At 42.5% G+C, this 20,905-nt stretch overlaps 2 protein-coding genes across 3 annotated transcripts; one reads left to right on the top strand and one right to left on the bottom strand.

Annotated features, from left to right (window-relative positions):
- Window positions 1-26: 26 nt before the first annotated feature.
- ccdc32 (coiled-coil domain containing 32) lies at window positions 27-1,316 on the top strand. Its single transcript, XM_088400820.1, has 4 exons — window positions 27-187; window positions 307-551; window positions 644-797; window positions 890-1,316. The coding sequence occupies exons 2-4, from the start codon at window positions 308-310 to the stop codon at window positions 1,077-1,079; spliced, it is 588 nt and encodes a 195-aa protein (XP_088256946.1). The 5' UTR covers window positions 27-187; window position 307; the 3' UTR covers window positions 1,080-1,316.
- A 3,110-nt stretch (window positions 1,317-4,426) lies between these two features.
- Window positions 4,427-20,276, bottom strand: bahd1 (bromo adjacent homology domain containing 1). 2 transcript variants are annotated; one of them, XM_088400814.1, is made up of 7 exons: window positions 19,897-20,276; window positions 6,743-8,327; window positions 6,269-6,678; window positions 6,040-6,199; window positions 5,862-5,941; window positions 5,676-5,767; window positions 4,427-5,599 (listed from the first exon to the last, which is right to left on the bottom strand). In XM_088400814.1, the coding sequence occupies exons 2-7, from the start codon at window positions 8,226-8,228 to the stop codon at window positions 5,407-5,409; spliced, it is 2,421 nt and encodes an 806-aa protein (XP_088256940.1). In that variant the 5' UTR covers window positions 8,229-8,327; window positions 19,897-20,276; the 3' UTR covers window positions 4,427-5,406. The 2 variants fall into 2 exon arrangements, with proteins under 2 accessions (XP_088256940.1, XP_088256942.1); XM_088400816.1 differs by lacking the exon at window positions 19,897-20,276 and adding an exon at window positions 12,703-13,147.
- Between the last annotated feature and the right edge of the window lie 629 nt (window positions 20,277-20,905).

The following is a 20,905-nucleotide window of genomic DNA, read 5'->3' on the forward strand; positions in this document are numbered from 1 at the left end:
TGCATCATAATACATTTAAGACCGCCCAATCAATCGTCACGTAATACGGAAGTGTGCCTTTGTTTTCGTCGTTTATTCAAGCTACAGGGTCATGGAGACATTAAGCTTGTAACGCATATCTTTTATTTCTGTTCACAAAACAGATAAGCAGAATAAAAGAGACGACCCGTTAAATATATCCAATAAGGTAAGACGTCTGTTCATATTGCACTTAACTGATTTTGAAATCGTAATCATATTCGCTCATTTCTTGAACGTTACTAAATTTAATTAATTTGATTATGACGTATTGACTGATTGAAACAGAATGATCGACGACTTCGAGAAACAGGAGCTTCGCAGCAGCGGGGAGCTCTGGTCCCAAATCTGCGGTCCCAGCCAGCCAGGGATACAAGCTGAGATCTCCCCGAACAACAACACCGTCTTCCACGACTCTTTCCAGCCGGTGGCAAGGCAGGGCAATGACCAGTCTAACAGAACACACGCCACTGCCTTCCCAAGTGCTCAATGGGAACCCATGGAGGATTCAGAGACCTACATTGCCAGTTTAGGTTTGATTGTTTTGCTCCTCCACACCTACAGCATCAATGTTAGATAGAAATGGAAGATCTTTTTTTTTTACACTCCTGTTTTTGTGTCTCAGAGAATCGCCTGAAGAAGCTTAAGGGGCAGGCCAGCGACGTCACCTCCAGGGACATGTTGCGCTCCTTGTCTCAAGCCAAGAAGGAATGCTGGGATAGATTTCTGCATGATGCTCAGACCTCTGAGCTCTTCCAAAGCAACGACATGGATGAAAGGTAAGGTCCAACTTGAGCAAGAACATATCTGGAAATTACCAATATTTAAGCGCTAAATAATGTACCGTTGACTTGTCCCCCACTTTCGGCAGTGCTGTTGAACACTTCAAGAGGTGGCTGGTTCCAGAGAAAGTGGCCATCAGCGCTGAGGAACTGGAATATCTGCTCAGGCCGTCTCAGACCAAGGAACCCTCTCAAGTGGAACAGCAGGCAGAGCATGGGGATGCTGTGGAAGAGCGTCCCAACACTGAGGAAGAAGAGGCTCACACTCCTGAAAAATGACACTGAAACAAAAAAAGTCAAGCATGCCAAAAATGGCTCTCACAGGCGCTTCCTCCTGTTATTCCTTAACGTCATAACGTCCATGTTTTTTAACTGATGCTAATGAAGACCACCTGAAATATAAAACTGTAAAATAGATGCTTACATTCATGTAAAAGTGCACTCATTTGAAGGTGATCTGATCATCTCATTGTATTGATTTTGTCCTTCCATTGCAAGTAAATCAACGTGACTTGACGGTGTCTGGATGTTTTTCAAGTTCTTGGCGCCATCTTGCGGCAGAAATCGGAAGGAAACTTTCTGCATCTCATAAAACCCCAAAAGGCCAAGAAATGTACCTCAAGGCACAGCTGTATTTTATTATGTTACGTGTCAATCATCAAATTTCAATTATATTCCCCCCAACCAAATCCAATGAGCAATATTCTCTCAATATGTCAACTGATTTTAATCATATACTTCACGTTCCTGTTGAAAAAGGTTAAAAGGAACGTGGTGATTAAATGCTTTTAGCGCTTTCTGCAGCAGCTATGACATTTGCACTTCATGCATAAGTTTTGCTGCGCTTAAATGTCAAACAAAACATGACTGCCATGTTTGATAGCAATGCCAGTACAAAAGGCAGATGGAAAATGACAGCCCCAGTTCACAATTCTAAATAAGATGACGAGGAGTGAAACAAGTTGTCAAATAAAACCTTATGAACTGTTATAAAAAGCCTTACAGCAATCCACATTGGTTTTGTTCCCTTAAAACCCATGGAAGAGAAAATGGGCAAATCACTGTCAGAATAAAACAATAATCTGTGAGGAATCATTTTTAAAGTGACGTTAAAACCTGTACAATTTCGTTAAAAATGGTCGGGGGTGTGTTCACTTTCATTATTCAGTACTAAAAAGTCATGCTGGAACAAGGTGTTATTTAACCGGCTCTTAAATGCAAACGGTTTACCTCCTGCTGATGTTCAAGACCTCATTGCCTGATTGAGTGGCGCCACAGGGCTGACTAATCGTCATACATAATTCATATAGTCCTGATGATTAAACTTTCTTGCATCTGCTTTATTTTCAGCTTCAAATGTCAAGCAATATTGACTTTTTTAATGTTAGTGTCCAAAGTCTCTGTCCGCTACAATTAAGTGATTCTCAAAATTGATACCACTATTGATATGTAGACTTTTTTTTTTCCAAAAGTGTCACCAGTTCTGAATTACTAATCAAATTAAAGTGTTGGAAATTGTTTTCTCTATTTGATGGCGCAATGTTAAAATGCCTTTGGGTCTCCTGTAAAGTGATTTTGACTAGGGCGCCCTCTTGTGGACAACAACTATTCCTACATGAATCAACATGACTGGGTCAAGATAACAGTACATACGAACAATCACATTGACGCCTATGAACAGTTAAAAGTCTAACTTACAAATTCCACACACACACAGGCACCTTGAACTCATATATTATTTATTACAATTAAATATTTGTCTTATATTACAGCGGTCCATTTTGTTCAATACAAATAAACTGTGCTGTGATTAATATTTCCAAGATACTTCCAAAATGCCATGCAAGAGAATACAAACTAACAGCTCACACTAGAAACAATGTCGCTATTTGATTTTCAACGTTCTTCTACACCCAGAGGAATGATATTTATAAATTCATATTTCTATATTTTCCCCTTCTGTCTCTCTCTCTCTCTTTTTTTTTTTTTTGGTGCATTTCAACATGAGACCAGTGTCTTCTGACTTAAATGACAGAAAAGGCATTTGGAAGTTACATCAAAAATAAACGCTAACTGCTCACATTTCTGTTCTTGGAAAAACACTTGGAATATATATTTATATATATATATATTATTAAATATGGGTTTACAGGAACAGGCACAGAGGACCAATTAAGACATCTAAGTATCACACGTTGATTCATCAGGAGAGCTGAGCGACTTCTAAGGCCATACTGCATGTATACTGCACTCTACTGTACTGTAAGAACACCCAGTGGGATTTTTTTTCATCAATTGATTAACGCTTTAGCAAAGCGGTCATACTTCATCCACCCAACGCAACTCACACCGACTGAATGTTCTCACTGGGATTCAGTGGGAAATCATACAAAAAGTTAAGCGCTGTATTATATCCAAAAATATGTGCCACTTTCCTCAACGACAAACATCGAAACAAGCTTTTGTGCAAGCCAACTGCTCCACTAAAATAAATGGTCAAATTTTGCATCCTTGTCTAAAACGAGTATATTACATTTGCATTATAAAATAAAAAAATTTGAAAAAAAAATCAAAGTGGTTTGGGCAAAGTATTTTATGTAACAGTTTGATTATTAAAAAGAAATGTATTACTGAGAAATTATTTTGAAATTCAAATACGTCAAATTTGTGTGTATATTCATATATATACACATTTTTTTTGCAGTTCCCTATTAACGTTTTGTAAAAACAGATTAAAAAAAAGTCTGTTTCATATCAGTCCAATTAAAATCATTTTTTGTTTCTTTTAATAATAATTTCATAATTAAACCATAGAACACTGGTAAGAAAAAAAATAATCACAAAATCTGGCAATATTTGCTCGACAACCATATAGGATTTAATTTGTGCTCACTGGTATGTAGCAAGATTTTTAAAAAAATTAGATCAACAAAAACCTTCGATCAAGCCACAAGCATTAAGTTCAAACCTAACAAGAGGCGAAAGCTTTTATTTTTTTTCCTCTGCGAGGACTAGGAAGAAGGGTAAACTACTTTGGAAGATGTACTTCAATGGCTCTGATCGTCAAACAAGCCCTCACAGTATACACGCTACTCCCAAAATATTTGGAATATTCGGCTTTCGGGTGAAACTAAAAGATGACCCTAAAATGCGCTCTACAGTTTAAAACCATTCCGGTTTCTCTAAAATGTCACCCCAAAGCTGAATACTGTACACCAAACTTTTTTTTTTGGTGAGTAGTGTACATATTGCAAAAAGGAGAGTGCAGCTAAAAGGGGAGGCAACTTGAAATTGCCTCACCTCTAAAAAGCCTTCTTTTAAAATAACCACTAGAAAATAAATTAGACTTTTATTCTCTCTCTAATAAATAAATAGTCTATCTTCTCGCGAGCGTAGAGGAATAAATCATTGATCACGTCATCTAAAATCTACCGAATACATGTGTCAGCGCGTGGAGAATAAGAATATAGTAATAGTATTAAGTCTGACGGCGTCTGCAGTTTGTTTTTTCTCAATTTAGGATTTTTTTTTTTTTTTTTTTTGAGTGCACATGTGCATCAAAAAGTGGAAAATCTCCTCTGAGGTCATTTAAAAATGTGACATGAAATATTTAATATTTAATAATATTAAATATGAATACTTTTTGCAACTACCTGCACATTAAAATACTTGATCAATATCATGATCGATGGCTTCTTTGAAGGGAGTTAGCTTGTTGCTTTGCCGTGATAACTCTTGAGTTTCATGTGATTATTCGTATCCTGTCAATGCTGCATAGACAAGCGACTAATAAAGTTTTCAATTGATTTATATTTGTTGACGTTTCCATTAGTTTAATAGCTGTTCATTACAACTAACCAAATTAGTTTCAGATGTTAAGCTAAGTTATTATTAGGTCCACTTTCAGACAAATTTGGGTGAAATATTTTTTTCTCGCTCCTAATTTACATCTATGCATTCTGAATAAAATAATTTACAAATTTTGTTAGGTTTGGATTTTTTTTCCATTCAATTTATTTTTAAATTAGGATTTGTGACATCATGTAGCTAACAGCCAATGAAGATGCCATTTCTAAAATTCTAACTTATCATAGATAATCACATATACGAGTGGCGGCGATCCTTTCTCTCTCTCCATCTTTAAGTGTGATCTTTGCATGATTGCATGATGGTTAAGTCTTACATTCACAGTAAGGAATCTCTTCTAAAGAGCAATGAGGAAAGGAAAGGCCTCTTATGTTGCGTCTGTGTAAGAGTGATAGGCAGATACTTTTCCGTGAGTCACGTATAAGCTCCTTCAAATCCATCAAATGGCACATTTCTAAGACCTGCAGGAGAAACGTTCCGCACAGAGCGCACTCAAAACGAGAAGCCGCGCGTGATTAAAACCATTTGGACGGCCATTATCGCTTGGATGCAACGCGTCAGACCTCAACGTTGACTTCACAAGTGTGTGTCGTGTCAGTGTGAAATTTCAAAAGAGAAACTAATCTCACGTTCCTTCATCTTCAAACCTCCAGGCCCTCACTTTCCCAGGCAGCGGAGCTCATTTAAGCGGAGGCGGATCAATCCACCTTATCTTCACGTCTCTGTGTTCGGCGTGGAGCTACTGCAGGTTCTTGAGGAGGCGTCCGTAGCGGAAATCGTAGACGTGGCGACAGAAAAACACCAGCTCGGGATCCACGTCATCCGGCACGCAGCGGTGGCTGGGAGCGGCGTGGCCCACGGCGGGGGGGACCAGGTGGGACGCGGCGCTGTCGGGTACGCCCTCCCCTCGCCGTTTAACCAAGGCACAAAATCTGGAAATTAGAAAGTCAACTCAATATTTTGAGCTAAATTTTGGAAACAAAAATGAAAAATAATGATGTTTCTTACCGACAATACTGTGCCAGTGTCAGGACATAGCATTTGTCTTCAATACAGGCCACGCTGTTCACATCTTGGTGACGGGACGCAAAGATCTCATTCTGTGGATATTTAGCGTGGATGTTTTAAATCCCGCCCACTGAGCTGTGCATAGTCTATGACATCATTAGGGAACAAAAAGAATTTTCTCATCACCTGACAATGCACATTAAGGTTGCGTCCTCCTTGTGTGTGTTCTGGACGGTAGTACCAAAACAAACTCATCATCAACTCTCCTGGAAATAAAAGAAAGACAAACATATAAACTCATAAAAGTTTTAGGAACCCAGAATGCACTGAAAGTTTAATTGTCACGTAAAGTATGTCGAGCTACCTGTCTCAGGCTCCTCCCACAGCGCTGAGATCTTTGCCACATAAGGCAGAGACTTTTTCCTGGGCCCGGACTTCAGCAGGACCGTGTCCCTGACTTGGATCAGCTCGCCGTCCCGTTCGACTCCTTGGTAACACTTCTTCGGCGCCAGAGGTTCCTCTCCCTGGGATGATACACGTAACAGGAAGATTTGCAAGTCTGAATCCTTCGATGAAGAGTTCTGGGTACGTACCAGAGAGAAAACGTCTTTTTCAAAAGGGGGGCCAACTGGCCGCCAGCCGTTGGTGCTTTTCTGGCGTCCGTTCTTGGGCTGCTTGGCAAGTGCTTGTCCTCTGGCGCCGCCGGAGCCCAGCTTCTGCTTCTTTTCCTTTTTGAGCGGGAACACAATCGAGCTGATGCTGCCTGTGTCGCGGGCGCCAGACCGGGACCCGCTGGGAGGCTTGGCGCTCTGCGGACACTCCTTAGCCACTTGCAGCGGAGGCTGCGGTTGGCTGGGGTCGGACAGAGGCGTCTGAACGGGGGGCACTGATTGGCCGGCTGGAGGCACTGTGGGAATGGGGCAGCCGGTGAGGATTCTCGGACTGGGACAGATGGAGATGGAGGACGGGCTGCGGTGGTCGTTGAGGCTTGATGAGTAGTCGTCTGAAAGGAGGAACAGAGAAGGTAACAACGGACACTTTATTAGGTACGTCGAGACTCCACTTACCTCTTTTGATGCCACGGCCGCATTTGGCGCAACCTCCACGAGGAATTGCCGGAATCACGCTGCTGTAGGTGGAATAGCCGTTGATCCTGCAGGGCTCTCCGTAGCACGCTTCCACGGAGGTGCAGCAGTAGACCGGATGAGAAATCCCTGAGGGCTGCGGACCAGAGCTGGGCAGCAGTTTGGGTCTCTTGCTGCTCTTTGGACACAGAGCGAGGGGCGTCATGGTGGACGGCGAGCTGTCCGGGTGGCTGAAGTGGACGCAGTAGCTCGGGAAGCAAGCGTACGCGTGCGGCGTGATGGTTATGGCTGCCGGGTGGTGGAGGTGGTGATGGTGGTGGTGGAGGTGGTGGTGGTGGAACACCTCGGAGAGCGAGCCTTCGTCATCAGGCTCCTTGACGGCCTTGTTCTTGAGAAAGAGGGCCAGTCTGTGACAGTACTCCACGCATCTCTCCTGGCTGCAGCAGTAGCAGGGCGACACGTCCGTCTCCTCCTGCTCCTCTTTGATTGTTTTTAAGGAGAACCCAAGAGCCGAGCCGCAATGGAGAGGAGTTTTTAAACAATCCTGTCCACCGGACTTCCACTCGGGATCCAAAGCCTCCGTCTTGCAAAGACTACAGAAACCTGGATCCTCTTTACCCTGTTTAATGTGCTTTAGCTGCTCATTGTGTTTTGGATTTGTTCTTCTTTTGGTCTGCGGTGTTGCTCCACTTAAAGGCTTACCACTAATCTCAACCTGAGTTAAAGCCTCGGCTTTACTTTCACTAGCCGGCTTGGACTCCTGCTTCTTTTGCCGCTTGCTCCCGTAGAGCGAACCGGTGAGTTTGAGCAGCGTGGCGGCGGTGAGGCCCGCTTGACGCCGAGGGGTCGGGGCAAACAAAGCCAACCAGTCCACCGGCGGCGCCTCGGCCTTTTGTTTTTTATGACTTTCCTTCAGGTCTGTTTTTCCTCCCCGAAGAACCTTTTTGGCTTTATGAGGTCTGCTTTCACCTTTCGGCGGCGCTTCGTTGGACTCTTTCTTAATGAGACTGGATGCCAAGGGGTCGGCCCTGTAGAGCAGCAGGCTGTTGACCGCCTCTGCGTTGAGGGAAGCCATTCTTCTCCTGCGAGGCTCGGGAACAATCGGGGGCCACATTAGCATGGTGTCAGATTTGCTCCTTTTTGGTTCCAGTGCTTGTTGATAAGCAGATTTTTTGAACTTTTGATAAGTTTTGGTGGGTTTCTTGTTGGCCTTGACGCTGGGTTTCTGTCCATCCTTCTGCTTCCCCGCGGTTGCTTTCTCCTCCAACCGGGTGAGCAGAACACAACAGTCCAACGCATCTCCAACTTTCCCCGCCAATGTCTTCTTCCGAAACGTGGGTGACTCTTTCTTCTTCTGCTTCCTTCTCCTCACTTCTTTTGTTCTATCTTTGCCTTTCCTCATCCCGCCTCCCTTTTCTTCGCCTCGCTTGCCATCTTTCGCTGGCTGGTGTCGCTGAGCTTTCACCATGTTCTCTACCTGGAGCGCAAAGTCCGTCCCTCGTCTTCATCAACAGGATTCTAAGACGCCGGCTGGAGCTCAGAGCGGCCTGATCATCGTGGATCGTCTCTAGGGGGGGGGAAAAAAAAACAGGAGTCGCTTACAGATTGCTCTGTGACGTGAACATAACAGACATTCATGATTTAGCGACAGATTTGCCAGCGAGATATTCCCCAAGAGGATAACGGCCTCTTGGCTTTAAATATAAATGTAATGTGCAGAAGGTATCGTTATTCCATTAGGCTATGGATTAACGCCTCGGGCCTAGTTAATGTGCAAATTTGCCCACACGATCCGATGACATTGCTGCCAGAAGCCGTCTGCTTTTTATCACCATTTTCTACTCAGATTGATGACTCAAGTAGTCCGCAAGGAACACAACTCAGTCACCAGGCCGGCGTAGCACAACAGCGCACGTCAATGATGTATCCTTGTTTGTTCTAGCTGACGGATGCTTTTAGCGATGAGTTGGGATCTGTGCTTCAATGCCACGCCGATTCGATTGACGTCATATGTGCGCAGCTGAAAGCTCAGTGACTTAAGTGACTTCCCAAAAGGCTGGCTCAATGGATATAAAATCTTATTTATTTATTTTTTATTTTTAATGCCTAAAATTCCCCCTAAAAATAATAGAGGAATAATAAATAAATGAATATATATATATATATAAATATAGAATATATATAGAATTTAAAATTCCCTCCAAAAATAATAATAAATAAATAATAAATATATACGTAAAAATACACAATATATATATATGTGTAATAAATAAAAACTAGAAATTTCCCACTTATATTTTAAGACATGCAACCCTAATAACAAAAAATGCTTGGTTTTACTTTATAATTTAAATAATTTTATTTAATTATAGTTTAAATCAACAGCAGCAGATTTTTACGTCTTCACAAACGATTTGGTGAAATTCTACCAGTTGATCAAAGTACGAAAATAATCTTGAGTGGCCACCAACTGTTCTCAAAGCATTTAACGGCTGCCATTGGCCTTATTGTTGCATGACTGTGAAGCATGAAATGCAATTTATCAGAGGGAGAAATGTAATTTGAAGATAACAAGAGGACACGGGGAGGGGGGAGATGCACGGCAAGTTTGTGTGTGCCGATATCAAATCAAAGCGCATACACAGACATGAGTGGAAGAACCAGCATCTTTTATTAATAAGATGTGGTCGTACACAAACTGGGCATCAACATTAGCGTCTCAAAAGCAAGTGACATTCTAATGGACATTTGAACTCCTGACTGTGAAGCAGACACGCGAACAACTATTCACTGTGAGGCCAGAAAAACACCTCGACTAGTCAATTCAGACACCTAAAAAAAACCAAAAGAGAGAAACCCACTTAAATTTATACTTGGTGAAAGCATCTATTGACTTAATTACAGCATTTGGTCTTCTCGGGTAGGAGTCTGTCAGCATTTCTCCTACTCTGGCATGCAAAAGCGTTCTAAATGGTGAGGGTGGTGCAGAGACCCTCTTTAGCTCACCTTGCTAATGTTCAATTGGATTTTGCTACACTCAAATGAAAAGATAATAGAGTTGAAATATTATATTTAAAAAGTTTGTCATTTGTGAGCGGATCTATGATTGATGACTCGTCAATGCAAATTTGGACATTTCTTTTAATTGTACCATTTGTGATCCCTCAATTTCTTCAAAATTCACTCCAGCTTCAAAGTTCTTCTAGGAGAGCTACTGCCACCCTAAATACAATGTTATTCTTATAACATTGTAGAAGGGAATTTCCCAGAACGCAGATAACAGTCTTTTTATATATCTCTTTCTTCATAATGGATTTTAAACGCTGCAGAAATTGGAAACAATTGTATGTTTATGATCACAAGGCGGCTCAGTGTGACAGCAGCTGCCGTGTTAAGAGCTCTTGCGTGATTTCTGCATTGAGCTTTAGCAGACCGCAGATGTGCACCATTCGGACTATATTTCAGGTTTACGTCAGTATGTGTTCCAAGAAGGATTGGGCATTGGTCCAATTTGGGGAATTTCAGTTTTATGATTCGGATTCTTAAGAAAGAAAAGTTTGCATGATTTAAATGAGGCCATTAACTGTTTTTATTATTATTTTTAATTACTTTTTTATTTAAAAAAAAGGGAAAAAAATTGTAAGATATTTCTTGATTAATTTAGAAAATTATAGTTATTAATTTCCAACTACCATTTGGTAACTGAAACATGTTAGGCTTGATTTATTTCTGACCTCAGAGTGGAAATTGTGAATGAGGCTCGAAATTCCTTCTGTTCAAAATTTAAACAGGCTATTCCATGATGAGCATCATATTCCAAAATAAAAATCAAGAAATGTAGCACACGTGCAGTTCTTTCCAGAAATTCCTACAGTTCCTTTAATGTTACCCCTCTTAGCATCCTCCCTGTTTTCTTCTCGACCTTTCAGAAATCCAGCAGTGATGTCCAATTATTATTATGACACATTTTATCCAGGTGTTGACGAGATTCCAAATTTGCGCTATTAGCTCGCGTTCATGCCTTTTGCCTGAATGTTTTTTTTCTTCAGGTCGTGGGCGAGTATAATGTCAAGAAAATGAGAGATTCCCACTTTATTCTGGGTTAATCAGAGTCACTTAGTCTAAATGTTATTCCTGAAATCTGACAGTCATACCGCCATTACGCACACGCTGAGAAATTCTATGGGCGGGCAGGCAAGGCTGACATGTCACATTAATTGGGATGCGCAAACCTGAGAAATTCAAAATTAATATCCTGCTCAGAGGCATTTTATAGATTTTTACTGTACATTCCATACAGTCAAATCCAATAATGTTTCACCTGAATGTGAAACGTTTTGACATGATTTATCTTCACATCTCACCGTCATACGTCACGACAACCTGACATTTTAAAAGAGTGTTTTGACTTTTCGGTTCTACTGTAAAAGAATTTAAAAATCAGTCACGTGGGGTTTATCTTAAGCCTAACATTTATGCTTTTCTATTTTCATAACTAGGAAGGAATGTAGAATGGCCCCTGAGGTTCACAAATCCACCTCTTAAGTCGAACAAAACTTCAGAATGGTCATGCGTGGCATTAAGACTTGAACAAGATCTCAACTCATGAATTAAAGTGAGTTTTTCTTTGGTGGCAAAAATCTGATAATGAACATAGATCAGGAAATTGTACACACTGTTCCGACTGCTTCATAAAACATGCCTTAAGTCATCCGTAATAACAAAAGGAACAAAATGTGCACCCAAAAAAAAAACCATGAAAAGAAGCACTTGGTTTTTATTTCACCGTGTCAGCAAATGAAGAATACAAGCCCCCCCATTCAAGTATTAATGCACAACATATATATTTTTATTTACCGTGCTGTCTATATTTAAGCAATTCCCTCAATTCCATTTTATTTACACGCTGATGTCTTTTAAAATGCTGAGAAGTGAAAGTTGATGTCAGCTACATTCGGGATGTGGGGGGGGGGGGGTTAACCAGCCCTTTAAATTGCAACACCTGTCAGGAGAATCCCTGCAGGGGCTCAGGGATTATTTAAAAGTGCTGAAAATAAAAATCCACAGCGATGGGAGGGGACAAGAATGACACGAAACCCTTATTAGAAGTCAACCTGCCATGCATGCGTCTATTTACTGGTGAAGTGGGAGCACACCACACGGGTGACTGCCAACAAGGGGGAGGAGGCAGGCAAGCTGGTTGTGGGAGGGGGGGGGGGGGGGGGGGGGGGTCAAACCCCTACAGAGCTATGGAGCATCACAGCTGGTGTGCAGCTTAGGTCCACTTTTCAACATTCAAAGCGTTTATTATCATATGAACAGTTGGGGAAACATGTTTCCACTGCGCAATACATTCTTACTGAGCTGTCCATATGGATGCCAAAATAATATGAGGTATTAAGAGTTATCAAGCGAGATTATTTCTATCATAAAAGATTTTCACATAGCTCCTTTAAGTTTGGATAAGAAACAATGTTCTACAGCACACCAGGGACCTCCAACCGCTGTGCTCATCAGGCGTGCCATGAAAACCAGTCAAATTTCACTTAATTGCTTCGGAAATCATCCATTACCATCAAATGATTCATTCTTCTCCATTCACGCCAGAGACTTATAGTGACAGGCAGAACAGTTAAATGCTCTCCCAACTAGATGACAGAATAAACCCACTTTTGCAGCAAATTGGGTTTTTTTTTCCCCCATCAAAATATATCCTCAATAAACACTGTTCTACACAACCACCAGCACCACCACCATCATCATCACCACAGCCACAACCCCCATCATCATCATCATCGCACACCCTCACCACCTTGTAGGTCGATGCAAAAAAGCGAACAACACACCCTAGCTTCTAAATCGGCTGTGCTGGATAATTACAAGCAAAAGGTGGAAATAACATGTATTGTCATGAGTGCGTGAAAAGAGACTCGCCTACTTACTTGGCCGCGGTCAGTGACAGCATGCCGGGGCAGGAGTGCTGAGATGAGAGGGGGGGGGGGGGGGGGGTCGAGAGAGAGCGAAAAAGACGAGCGCAAAAGAGGCCGATCGTCGATCAATCCATCGCGGAGGCTCGGAGGAGTCCGCGCAAGGAGCTACGAATCACGGGCGAGTGTTTTCAGAGAAGCTTTGGAGCGATCATCTCCGCCTGGAAGCACCGCCACGGTTCATCGTCTAGCTTCCGTGTCCCGTCGCGATTTCCAACTAGACCCTGCGAGCGCGCGCACGCACTCACGCGCACACAATAATAATAATCCCCCCTCCCGTTTCGTTGCTGCTGCTAGTTTAGTTTCCGTTCACTCGGGCTTCTGGTGTCGATCGGCGGAGTGAGAAGCAGGAGACGCGGTGAACAAATCGGCGTGCGGTGGGTGACCTACTTCCGAAGTGGCACAGTGGAGATGATATTCATGCGCTGGCGGCTGCGTGCATGCGCCGGGACATCTCTCCCCCGTCTTTCCAACGCCTAATCACTCCCACTACGCACCCAGTAAGCCACACTTGCCCGGAGAACGAACACCCGATTAATAGTGTGCAGTGCGTGCACATCAAGTGGCTCAAAGTCAAGCATTCGCACTGAAATGCTTTGGAGCAGGAAATATCTTTGAATTTGTTAAAAGTCTGGCAAATATGTGAACACTGGCAAGCTTTACCTTTTCACATCAAAATATCTAAATAGTTAAAGTAGTAAACTGTGTCAGGATTTAGAATCAAACAGTCAAATGTTGCTTTTGTGCACCAAAGATTAAAACAAAGTCCAGTATTGGAAATACTAATATGGGCATTCAAAATATTAGAGACTGCTTTATGAATCAATAGTAATATTTCTTTTCTTGTAGTGTTACTATTTCAGTCACAATCTGTGAGTGAAGAACAGAATGTGTGGCGAGTGTAAATGAGAATTTTTGCACAATCCTGTTATCACATGAACAGAAAAGCTGTGGATTCACAAAGATCACACCAAAGCATCAAGTCAGTAATCAATAATGAGTCACTCGGGAGTCAGACTCGATTCCTTTGTTTGAATGCGTTCAAATATACACACTTGCCTTTTCTCTCTCACAATTGCTGCGATACATTCAAGTGCTCACGTTTATTTCCTCACCTTCTACCAGATTATTTTATCACTTTTTGGACAAAGGAGCAATTTATTTCCGAATGTACAAAAGTACGTCAACTTTATGGTTCAAGGAAACAACGGGGCTTCCCCTAAAAAGTGCAGCTCATGTTAAACAAGCCCCTACAGTCACATAGTGATGGAACTAAGATGAGGTCAGATCCGTGTGAGAATTCTTTCACACAACAGGAACGATCGTTATATTCCGCTGTTTGACCAAATAAGCATTTTACGGTGTCTTTTCCGACATATTTGCAATTTGTGCAGCGGTGCAAAAGGATCATCTGAAAACAAATACGATCAATAATGTCAATAATTACCACCAGGCGGTGAGTAAACACTGTAAATTATGATGATGATGTAACAGCGTCATAAAGCCAGGCCTACTGATGATATCAGAAAATATGAGCGCTGCCAGCTCTCTAATTAACAAACATACAGCAATTGTCAGATTGATGACAGCCCATAATAAACATATTCAGCAATCTTTATTGGGCTCATTGGCTTTATATCCTCTTAATAACACGTGCTGTCTGATAATAACTCATTGATGACTGTATTTAAAATGAAAAAAGTCACAATGTGATCAGGCCAATTTTTTGGGGAAAAATCAACGTTAATTGTGATAAAAGCTGGCAACCCTCATCAATAGGAGCTTTACAGTGCACAGTTAGCGGCTGTAAACCAGCTGAGTGTGTGGAGGGTTAATGAGGCGTGGGCGACCGACCGCTGAGTGCTGACCTGCACTGTAATAACACACCGAGCAGGACAATTACGGAGAGCGCAACTCCAAGGTCTTACTTAAGTTGTTAACAATACAGTGCAAGCTCAGGTGTCCAACCCGAGGCGTGGGGGTCAGATTTGGCCTTGGATAGCATGTAACCTGACAATAATAATGTTAATCAAATTATGATTTATGAATTTCACACATCGGAGTGTTTTGCGTCTGTAAACAAACAGGATGGAATTTAGTTTTGTGAATTACCATCGACTAAAAATTGCAGAGGATATTCCCTTTTGTTCAAAAGCTTGCATTAGGCACAGAGAAGCTGCAGACATTATTTTTTAATGTGACTCATGTTTGGATTTTCTTGTTCCCCTGAGCTGTTTCCTCATTCGCGTTCAACTACTTTCTGCTCTTGGGAATTTTGTGTGGGATTTTTTAAGATTTTTTTTGTGTGTGGTTAAAAACTGGAAATGAAACAAGCACCAACTTTCTCCACTCAAGTGATTGTGTTCAACTTCCAGATCCCCCCCCCCCATAACTTCCTTACTCGAAACTGCACATTGACAGCTTTTTAACCAGAAGTGACTAAAGCTCCGCCCACCTGTCAAGCCCATAGAGCACTAAGCACAGAACAGCTGGGCATCATCATCCTCCTCCTCATCATCTCCACTGCTGAAAATGGACTGGCAGCGCTAATGAATGCGAGCATGGCTGTTTAATGTCAGTACAAGCAAACAGTGAGAGCGGAAGCATGACATGAAACACAAGCGCGATGATTCAAGTCATGATCCAGACATCTGAATCAATCGCCGCCATTTATCTTTGGAACATTTGAGCAACCTGCCTAATTGCCACTTCTACAAACTGTAAGTGGCGCTTCTCTATGCGATCCGACGTGTTTGTGCAACATCAGCTTGCACCCTCCAGATGAATGGAATCAATTGAGCCGCAGTCAGCAATTCTCATTACAAAACACTTAAGCAAAATAAAGAAAATATCTCCTGACTGTTCAAATGCACTGCGCCATGGTCTCAACCTTGGAGGAGCAAACACGGTGGAAATACGACAAATAATTTAGGAGATATTACCGTGTCGGCTCGCTTGGAATAACACGTTTTGCTCGCAGATTGCTTCTCTCAACACGCTGGAAAAAGTTGACTTTACTTAATTGAGTTGACCGAAGGACGATGGAAGGTAAACATGGCCCGGTTATATGACTGATCATTTCCTTTGGGAGGGGCTAAAATGGAGGTGTCGAAGAAGCAATATTGTAAAGTTAGTCCATCAATATTTGGTGTTTACATTTTGTGTCGAGTTGAGTTGCGCTTCAGGGTCGTTTTGCAAATAGTTTGCTTTCCCTGGTCCAAATCACAACGTCTGTGTCCCTACTGATTTAATTCCCGCAGTAAAAATGCCGGCTTCAAAATGCGTCACAGCGAACAATTTGACGTCACTCTCATCTCTTAATGGTCACAAGAATGTAAACAGGATGAAGGTTGGCTAGCAAGTGATAAGAGAATAAAAAAAATATATAAAAAAACACTTCTCAGCTAAGGATTTGGTATGCCGTGTTCACACCAAGCCGGGATACGAACAAAACAAACAAAACGAGCCTAATGTGAAAACACGCCGAGACAAACAGAGCACTGAAACAAGTGCATTGAGACGAGCCTCGCTATCTGTGACAAGCATTGAGCGCGAGGCGGAGAGAAACAGGAGGCCTTCTGTCCCACTTGACATCCACGAATGGGTGGAGTTGTACAAGAAGAACCTTGCGCCTCAAATCAATAAAAGCTAAACTCCCCAACACTGAAGCTCTCTTCGGCCGGGACAGAGCGGAGCTTTCATAGCGGCTATGAATACTGGAAGTAAAGATGTACGTGAATTTAAAGACCTAAAGCTGTCATAGATTGCTGATCCTTCAAAGTTTCATCACAGACGCTGATTTCTTAAGGTCTCTCAAGACATGCCGGACAGAAGTCGGAATTAGATGAAGACTGCATTCAGACAGAAGAGCACCAGGGAGGAGCGGAGAAGGGAATCATCACGTCTCATTCCGGAGAAGAAAAAAAAAAGGCTCCTTGTAAATCACAGGGGCCATTTTTCACATTGCCGCTTTTCTATGCGTGACAGGCCCTCGGAGATACACGGGGAGCGCCGAGGGTGAGAACAAGGCTCCGGGAAAAATAAAGAGAGCGTGCGGGAGTCGCGGGGGAGGAAAGTACAAGGTAGTGATGGATTGAGATAGCGCTTCGAGATTGTCATCATCATGGTGAACAAAAAGAGAAACCCTATCGCTGTGTTTCCAGTCCAGCTGAGTGAGGGGCAAATCGGGGGTTGCCACCTGTCCGTCCGTTCGTCCGTCCACCTGCCAGGGCTTCAGTCATGCTCTTCGCGTCTGCCAAACCGAAGGTCGCTTTGGTGCTTTTTCACTGCGACGGGCTTCTGTTCCATTCCCCGAGCCACACATGGTTTAACACCCCCGCTCTTTTATGCACACACACACGCGTAAACAATCCCAGTTGTGTGTGATAAGTGAGAGACACCCCGTCTCCGTAAGGCCCTCTCATCCACTGCAGCTGTGAGGCGGCCGACAGCTGAGACCCGAGCGAGCCGCGGTTGTCGCTTCCCTCCCCACCGAGCTCGCCTTCTCTTCTTCTGGCTTTCCACGAAGCAGACCTGTAATTTTCACAGCTGTGTCTTAGGCGCCGCTGCGCCAGGGCTAGGATGAAGCATGCAGGAGGAGTAATGGCTAATGGCTTTGAAAGGCGCCTCAACAGCTTTCCACATCCTGAGCCACTGGAGGTTCACTCAAATCCAGAACCTCGAGCAGGAGTGAGATGCGGCTGAAGCGTCCACACTAGCCGGAATTAAAACAAGAACAAGGTGGCATTTGTACAGCCATAGGGGATAATCCTGCTTTATTACAAACTAGCTCAAACTGTCTAGGCGGACTTGTTGGAACCTTTAAAGGTTAAGATTCTCATGTTAGTTTGCGTTGTTGTAGTCAGTCCTGTCTGATGTGCTGACATCACAATTCAAAATTCTGCTAATTATGCAATCTAGTTTTTAGTCTCAGTTTTTTCCCAACCTGGTCATTTTTCAAAAGTGATTTCTTTTCATAACTCAAAAGACGTTTGCCAGTTTGCACATTATTGGAGCCTGACTTTTATGTACATCATAAACAAATGGAGGAAGCGGTGGGATACATCAGGGCCCGTCTACGAGCGAGCATTGCGTTTCCTTAGTCTGACTTCCTGCTTCTCTCTATCAAACAGCCAAGAAGGCGGGGCTTGCATCTCCACATTTTTTTTTTTTCCCATTGGCCCATGCGACACAAATGATGGTGCACCACAAACTCTGTATGAATGTAATCCAAATTCTTCTGGGCTGGGAGAATAGTTCACAGTGGTCAGAAATTTCTCGACTGCAAAATGTGATGCAATTTTCCGAAAAAGTGGCGATACGACTTAATATTAGTTCAGTGATTTCCAGCAACGCAAAAAAGTGAATGTCAAGAGGAAGCAGAAGATTGAACGTAAACAAAAGGGGGCGTGCCGTTGTGGATGATACAACTTGATGAACAAAAGGTCATTCATGCAGAGTGGCATGTTGTTTTCACTTTCGGAACGCCAACTGTTTGCTTGCCATTCAGGCGAGACAACAATGGCCCGCTGATGTTTAAACTGCTCTCTTGTGCACATGGGTTACATTCTCCATGATTCTCCCATCTTCCATCACATTTCAGGAAATACACGAGCGTGCCTCCACGCGTTCGGAGGCACGTACATCGGCAGCGACCCGCCGGCTCGTCCCTAAAGACCACAACAGGACGCTTCTTGGCAAATAATGGGATTACGAGCAGGATTGATCTCCTGCTTTATAGCTCACATGTGGTCGCCGCAAGTCGGCCCGAAACGTCATGATGGGTCTGTCAAGGACGGAGCACAAAGCCGAAGTGCTATTGTCAGGCTTGTCTGTGCTCAATGGGCTTGACACAGCATTTATATACCAGAACTAGCTCGGCAGCTTGCGAATGTAACACGCCATGCATGAAACCACATTTGAGTATAGCTGATCATGTCTTTTTGAAACTGAGATCTGAGCATTTAAAAATGCCACTGATAGGAAATTGATTCCTAACCTTTTCGTGTAAATGCTGACAGACCTTTAAAGAGCATTTTTATAGTTTTATCACAGCAGTTAACCTATTTTTATAACTGCATGGAAGGTTGTTCACAATGACAACTCGGGTGGCTCTGAATCAAACCCGGTCGATTTCAATTGTTTTTTTATGGGGGGGATCCCAAAAAGGACTTTAGAGAACAGTCCACTTAACATAGTTGAAACTCTGGCTTCCTCCCACACACCAAAGGAGGCATGTTAAGGGTCATTGAAGACTCTAAATTGTTCATAGGTGCGAACTTCACATGGTGCTGCCAAGTAACCAGTCCAGGCGAACCAAAACACTGGTGATAGCCATAATAATTAACATATTGTTAAATTAACACCCTATCTTTATTTTTTTAGATTATCCCAGCATTCTTCAAAGCCCAATTTGTGCATGTTTCCATGGAAATGAAACAGAAACTGTTCTTGGGACAATTCATCCCATATAAATGTGAACATTTGCATATATCATTTGGAGAGTCACACTAAAATCCGCTTAATAGACAAATAGCAGTCAAAATTTGAGGAACACAAAAATTGTGTAGAGTTTGCAAAAATTCATGAGATTTTTAAATATTTCGATTTGTGCGTGTGTTTTGGGTCACTATTGGAAAAGTCATCAAATATCAGGATGAGTGAATGAAATTTAGAATATTTTCTATTATGTCAAATGTGTCAGATTGTCCCCAAACATGAGGTTGAATTTGATTAAATGCATTTACCTTAAAACAGAGGTCGTCTCAATTAACCAAAGAGACTTGTCAAGTGATTTTGCTAAAAAAAGAAAGTAAAACCGCAGCCAGACTGCATCTCTAAACATTCTTGACAGCGAAACCTTTCAACCCTGCGTCGAGGCTCAAACTTGACACAAAGCTGTCAAACATGCATGACTAAGAATGACATTTTCACACTCAATCGACGCACTTCCATCAAATAAACACCCAGGAAAGCACAAGTGATGCAAGTACAAACAACAAACTGTTTAGAAAAGAAGCAGGAAAAAAAAAAAGAAAAAGAAAAGTTGCTAGCTACGCGGATCGCTACATCGGCGTGTAGCTTGGCGCACTACCCCAGCTTGCTCGCATCGTTCTCGGACACTTTGACGTTAGCGACTCGGTGTCTTACCTCTGATGCAAACGCTCTCCTTTGGTGGAAAGAAAAGTCAATTCCAGTAGTTGCAAGGAGAGGGACGTGTCAGGTGTACGCTTCCCGTGCACGGTCGCTCATGATCACTTGAAGCTCCGCTCAAAAAAGACACTCCAAACTGCCAAAGCTCCGCTGGTTGCACTTCCGACTGCTAATCCGAGTGGATAGCGCACACACACAAGGCGGACGCAGCGTGCGTGGTGCTTGGAGTCAAGCAATCGCTGTGTGTCGTCTCCAGCGTGCAGGGAAAAAAAAAGAGAAAAAAGTACGACTCACTTGTGCGTGTTTTTACATAACAGCATCATCCGCTTTTTTATGTTGACGCATCGCGAAGAGAAAACATGGAGAGTTTCTTAAAGGGCCACACGGACGGACGACACCATGACACCTTGCCTGGTCAACCACATGTAACAGTACTTATATGTCAATCAATAATAATACGACACTAATGCACATATTGAAACTGTCATAATTCAGCAAACGTAAAGTAAATACCATTTGTGTGATCATTAAGACATTTATTGTAAAGGTAGAACATTTAATTACAGCTCCCATATTGGAGGAAATTAAATTGAGTCCATTGAGGCTCACTAGTTTCTAGTTGCAGTGACGTAATTGCTCACAATAGGAGTTCTTGTTATGTAATGGGGGAAAAAAAGCAGTAAATGCAAGTTGATGAACAGATCTATTTATTTTTGTGGAGAGCATGAGTAAGAAAACTAAACATGACCGTCACCATTCAAAACACTTGATGACAAGAGGCAATTGGGGTAATGAATGGCTTGAGTGGTTGAAAAGACAGGCACTACTTTTATCCTCTTGTCATGCATGCTTCCTTTAGTGGCATTATTTTCTCGAACATCCGTTTTTGAAACAATCAAGGAGAAATGTCCGTTCGATTATTTAGTCTGACACTCAAAATGCTCACCATTGATTCATGGCTATTAAAGGGCTATGTAGAATAATTTCAAATCTGGCATGTGGTTGT

This window comes from Syngnathus floridae, chromosome 16 (assembly GCF_059516105.1).
Source record: "Syngnathus floridae isolate MCC-2025c chromosome 16, RoL_Sflo_1.0, whole genome shotgun sequence".
NCBI classification, from domain to species: domain Eukaryota; kingdom Metazoa; phylum Chordata; class Actinopteri; order Syngnathiformes; family Syngnathidae; genus Syngnathus; species Syngnathus floridae.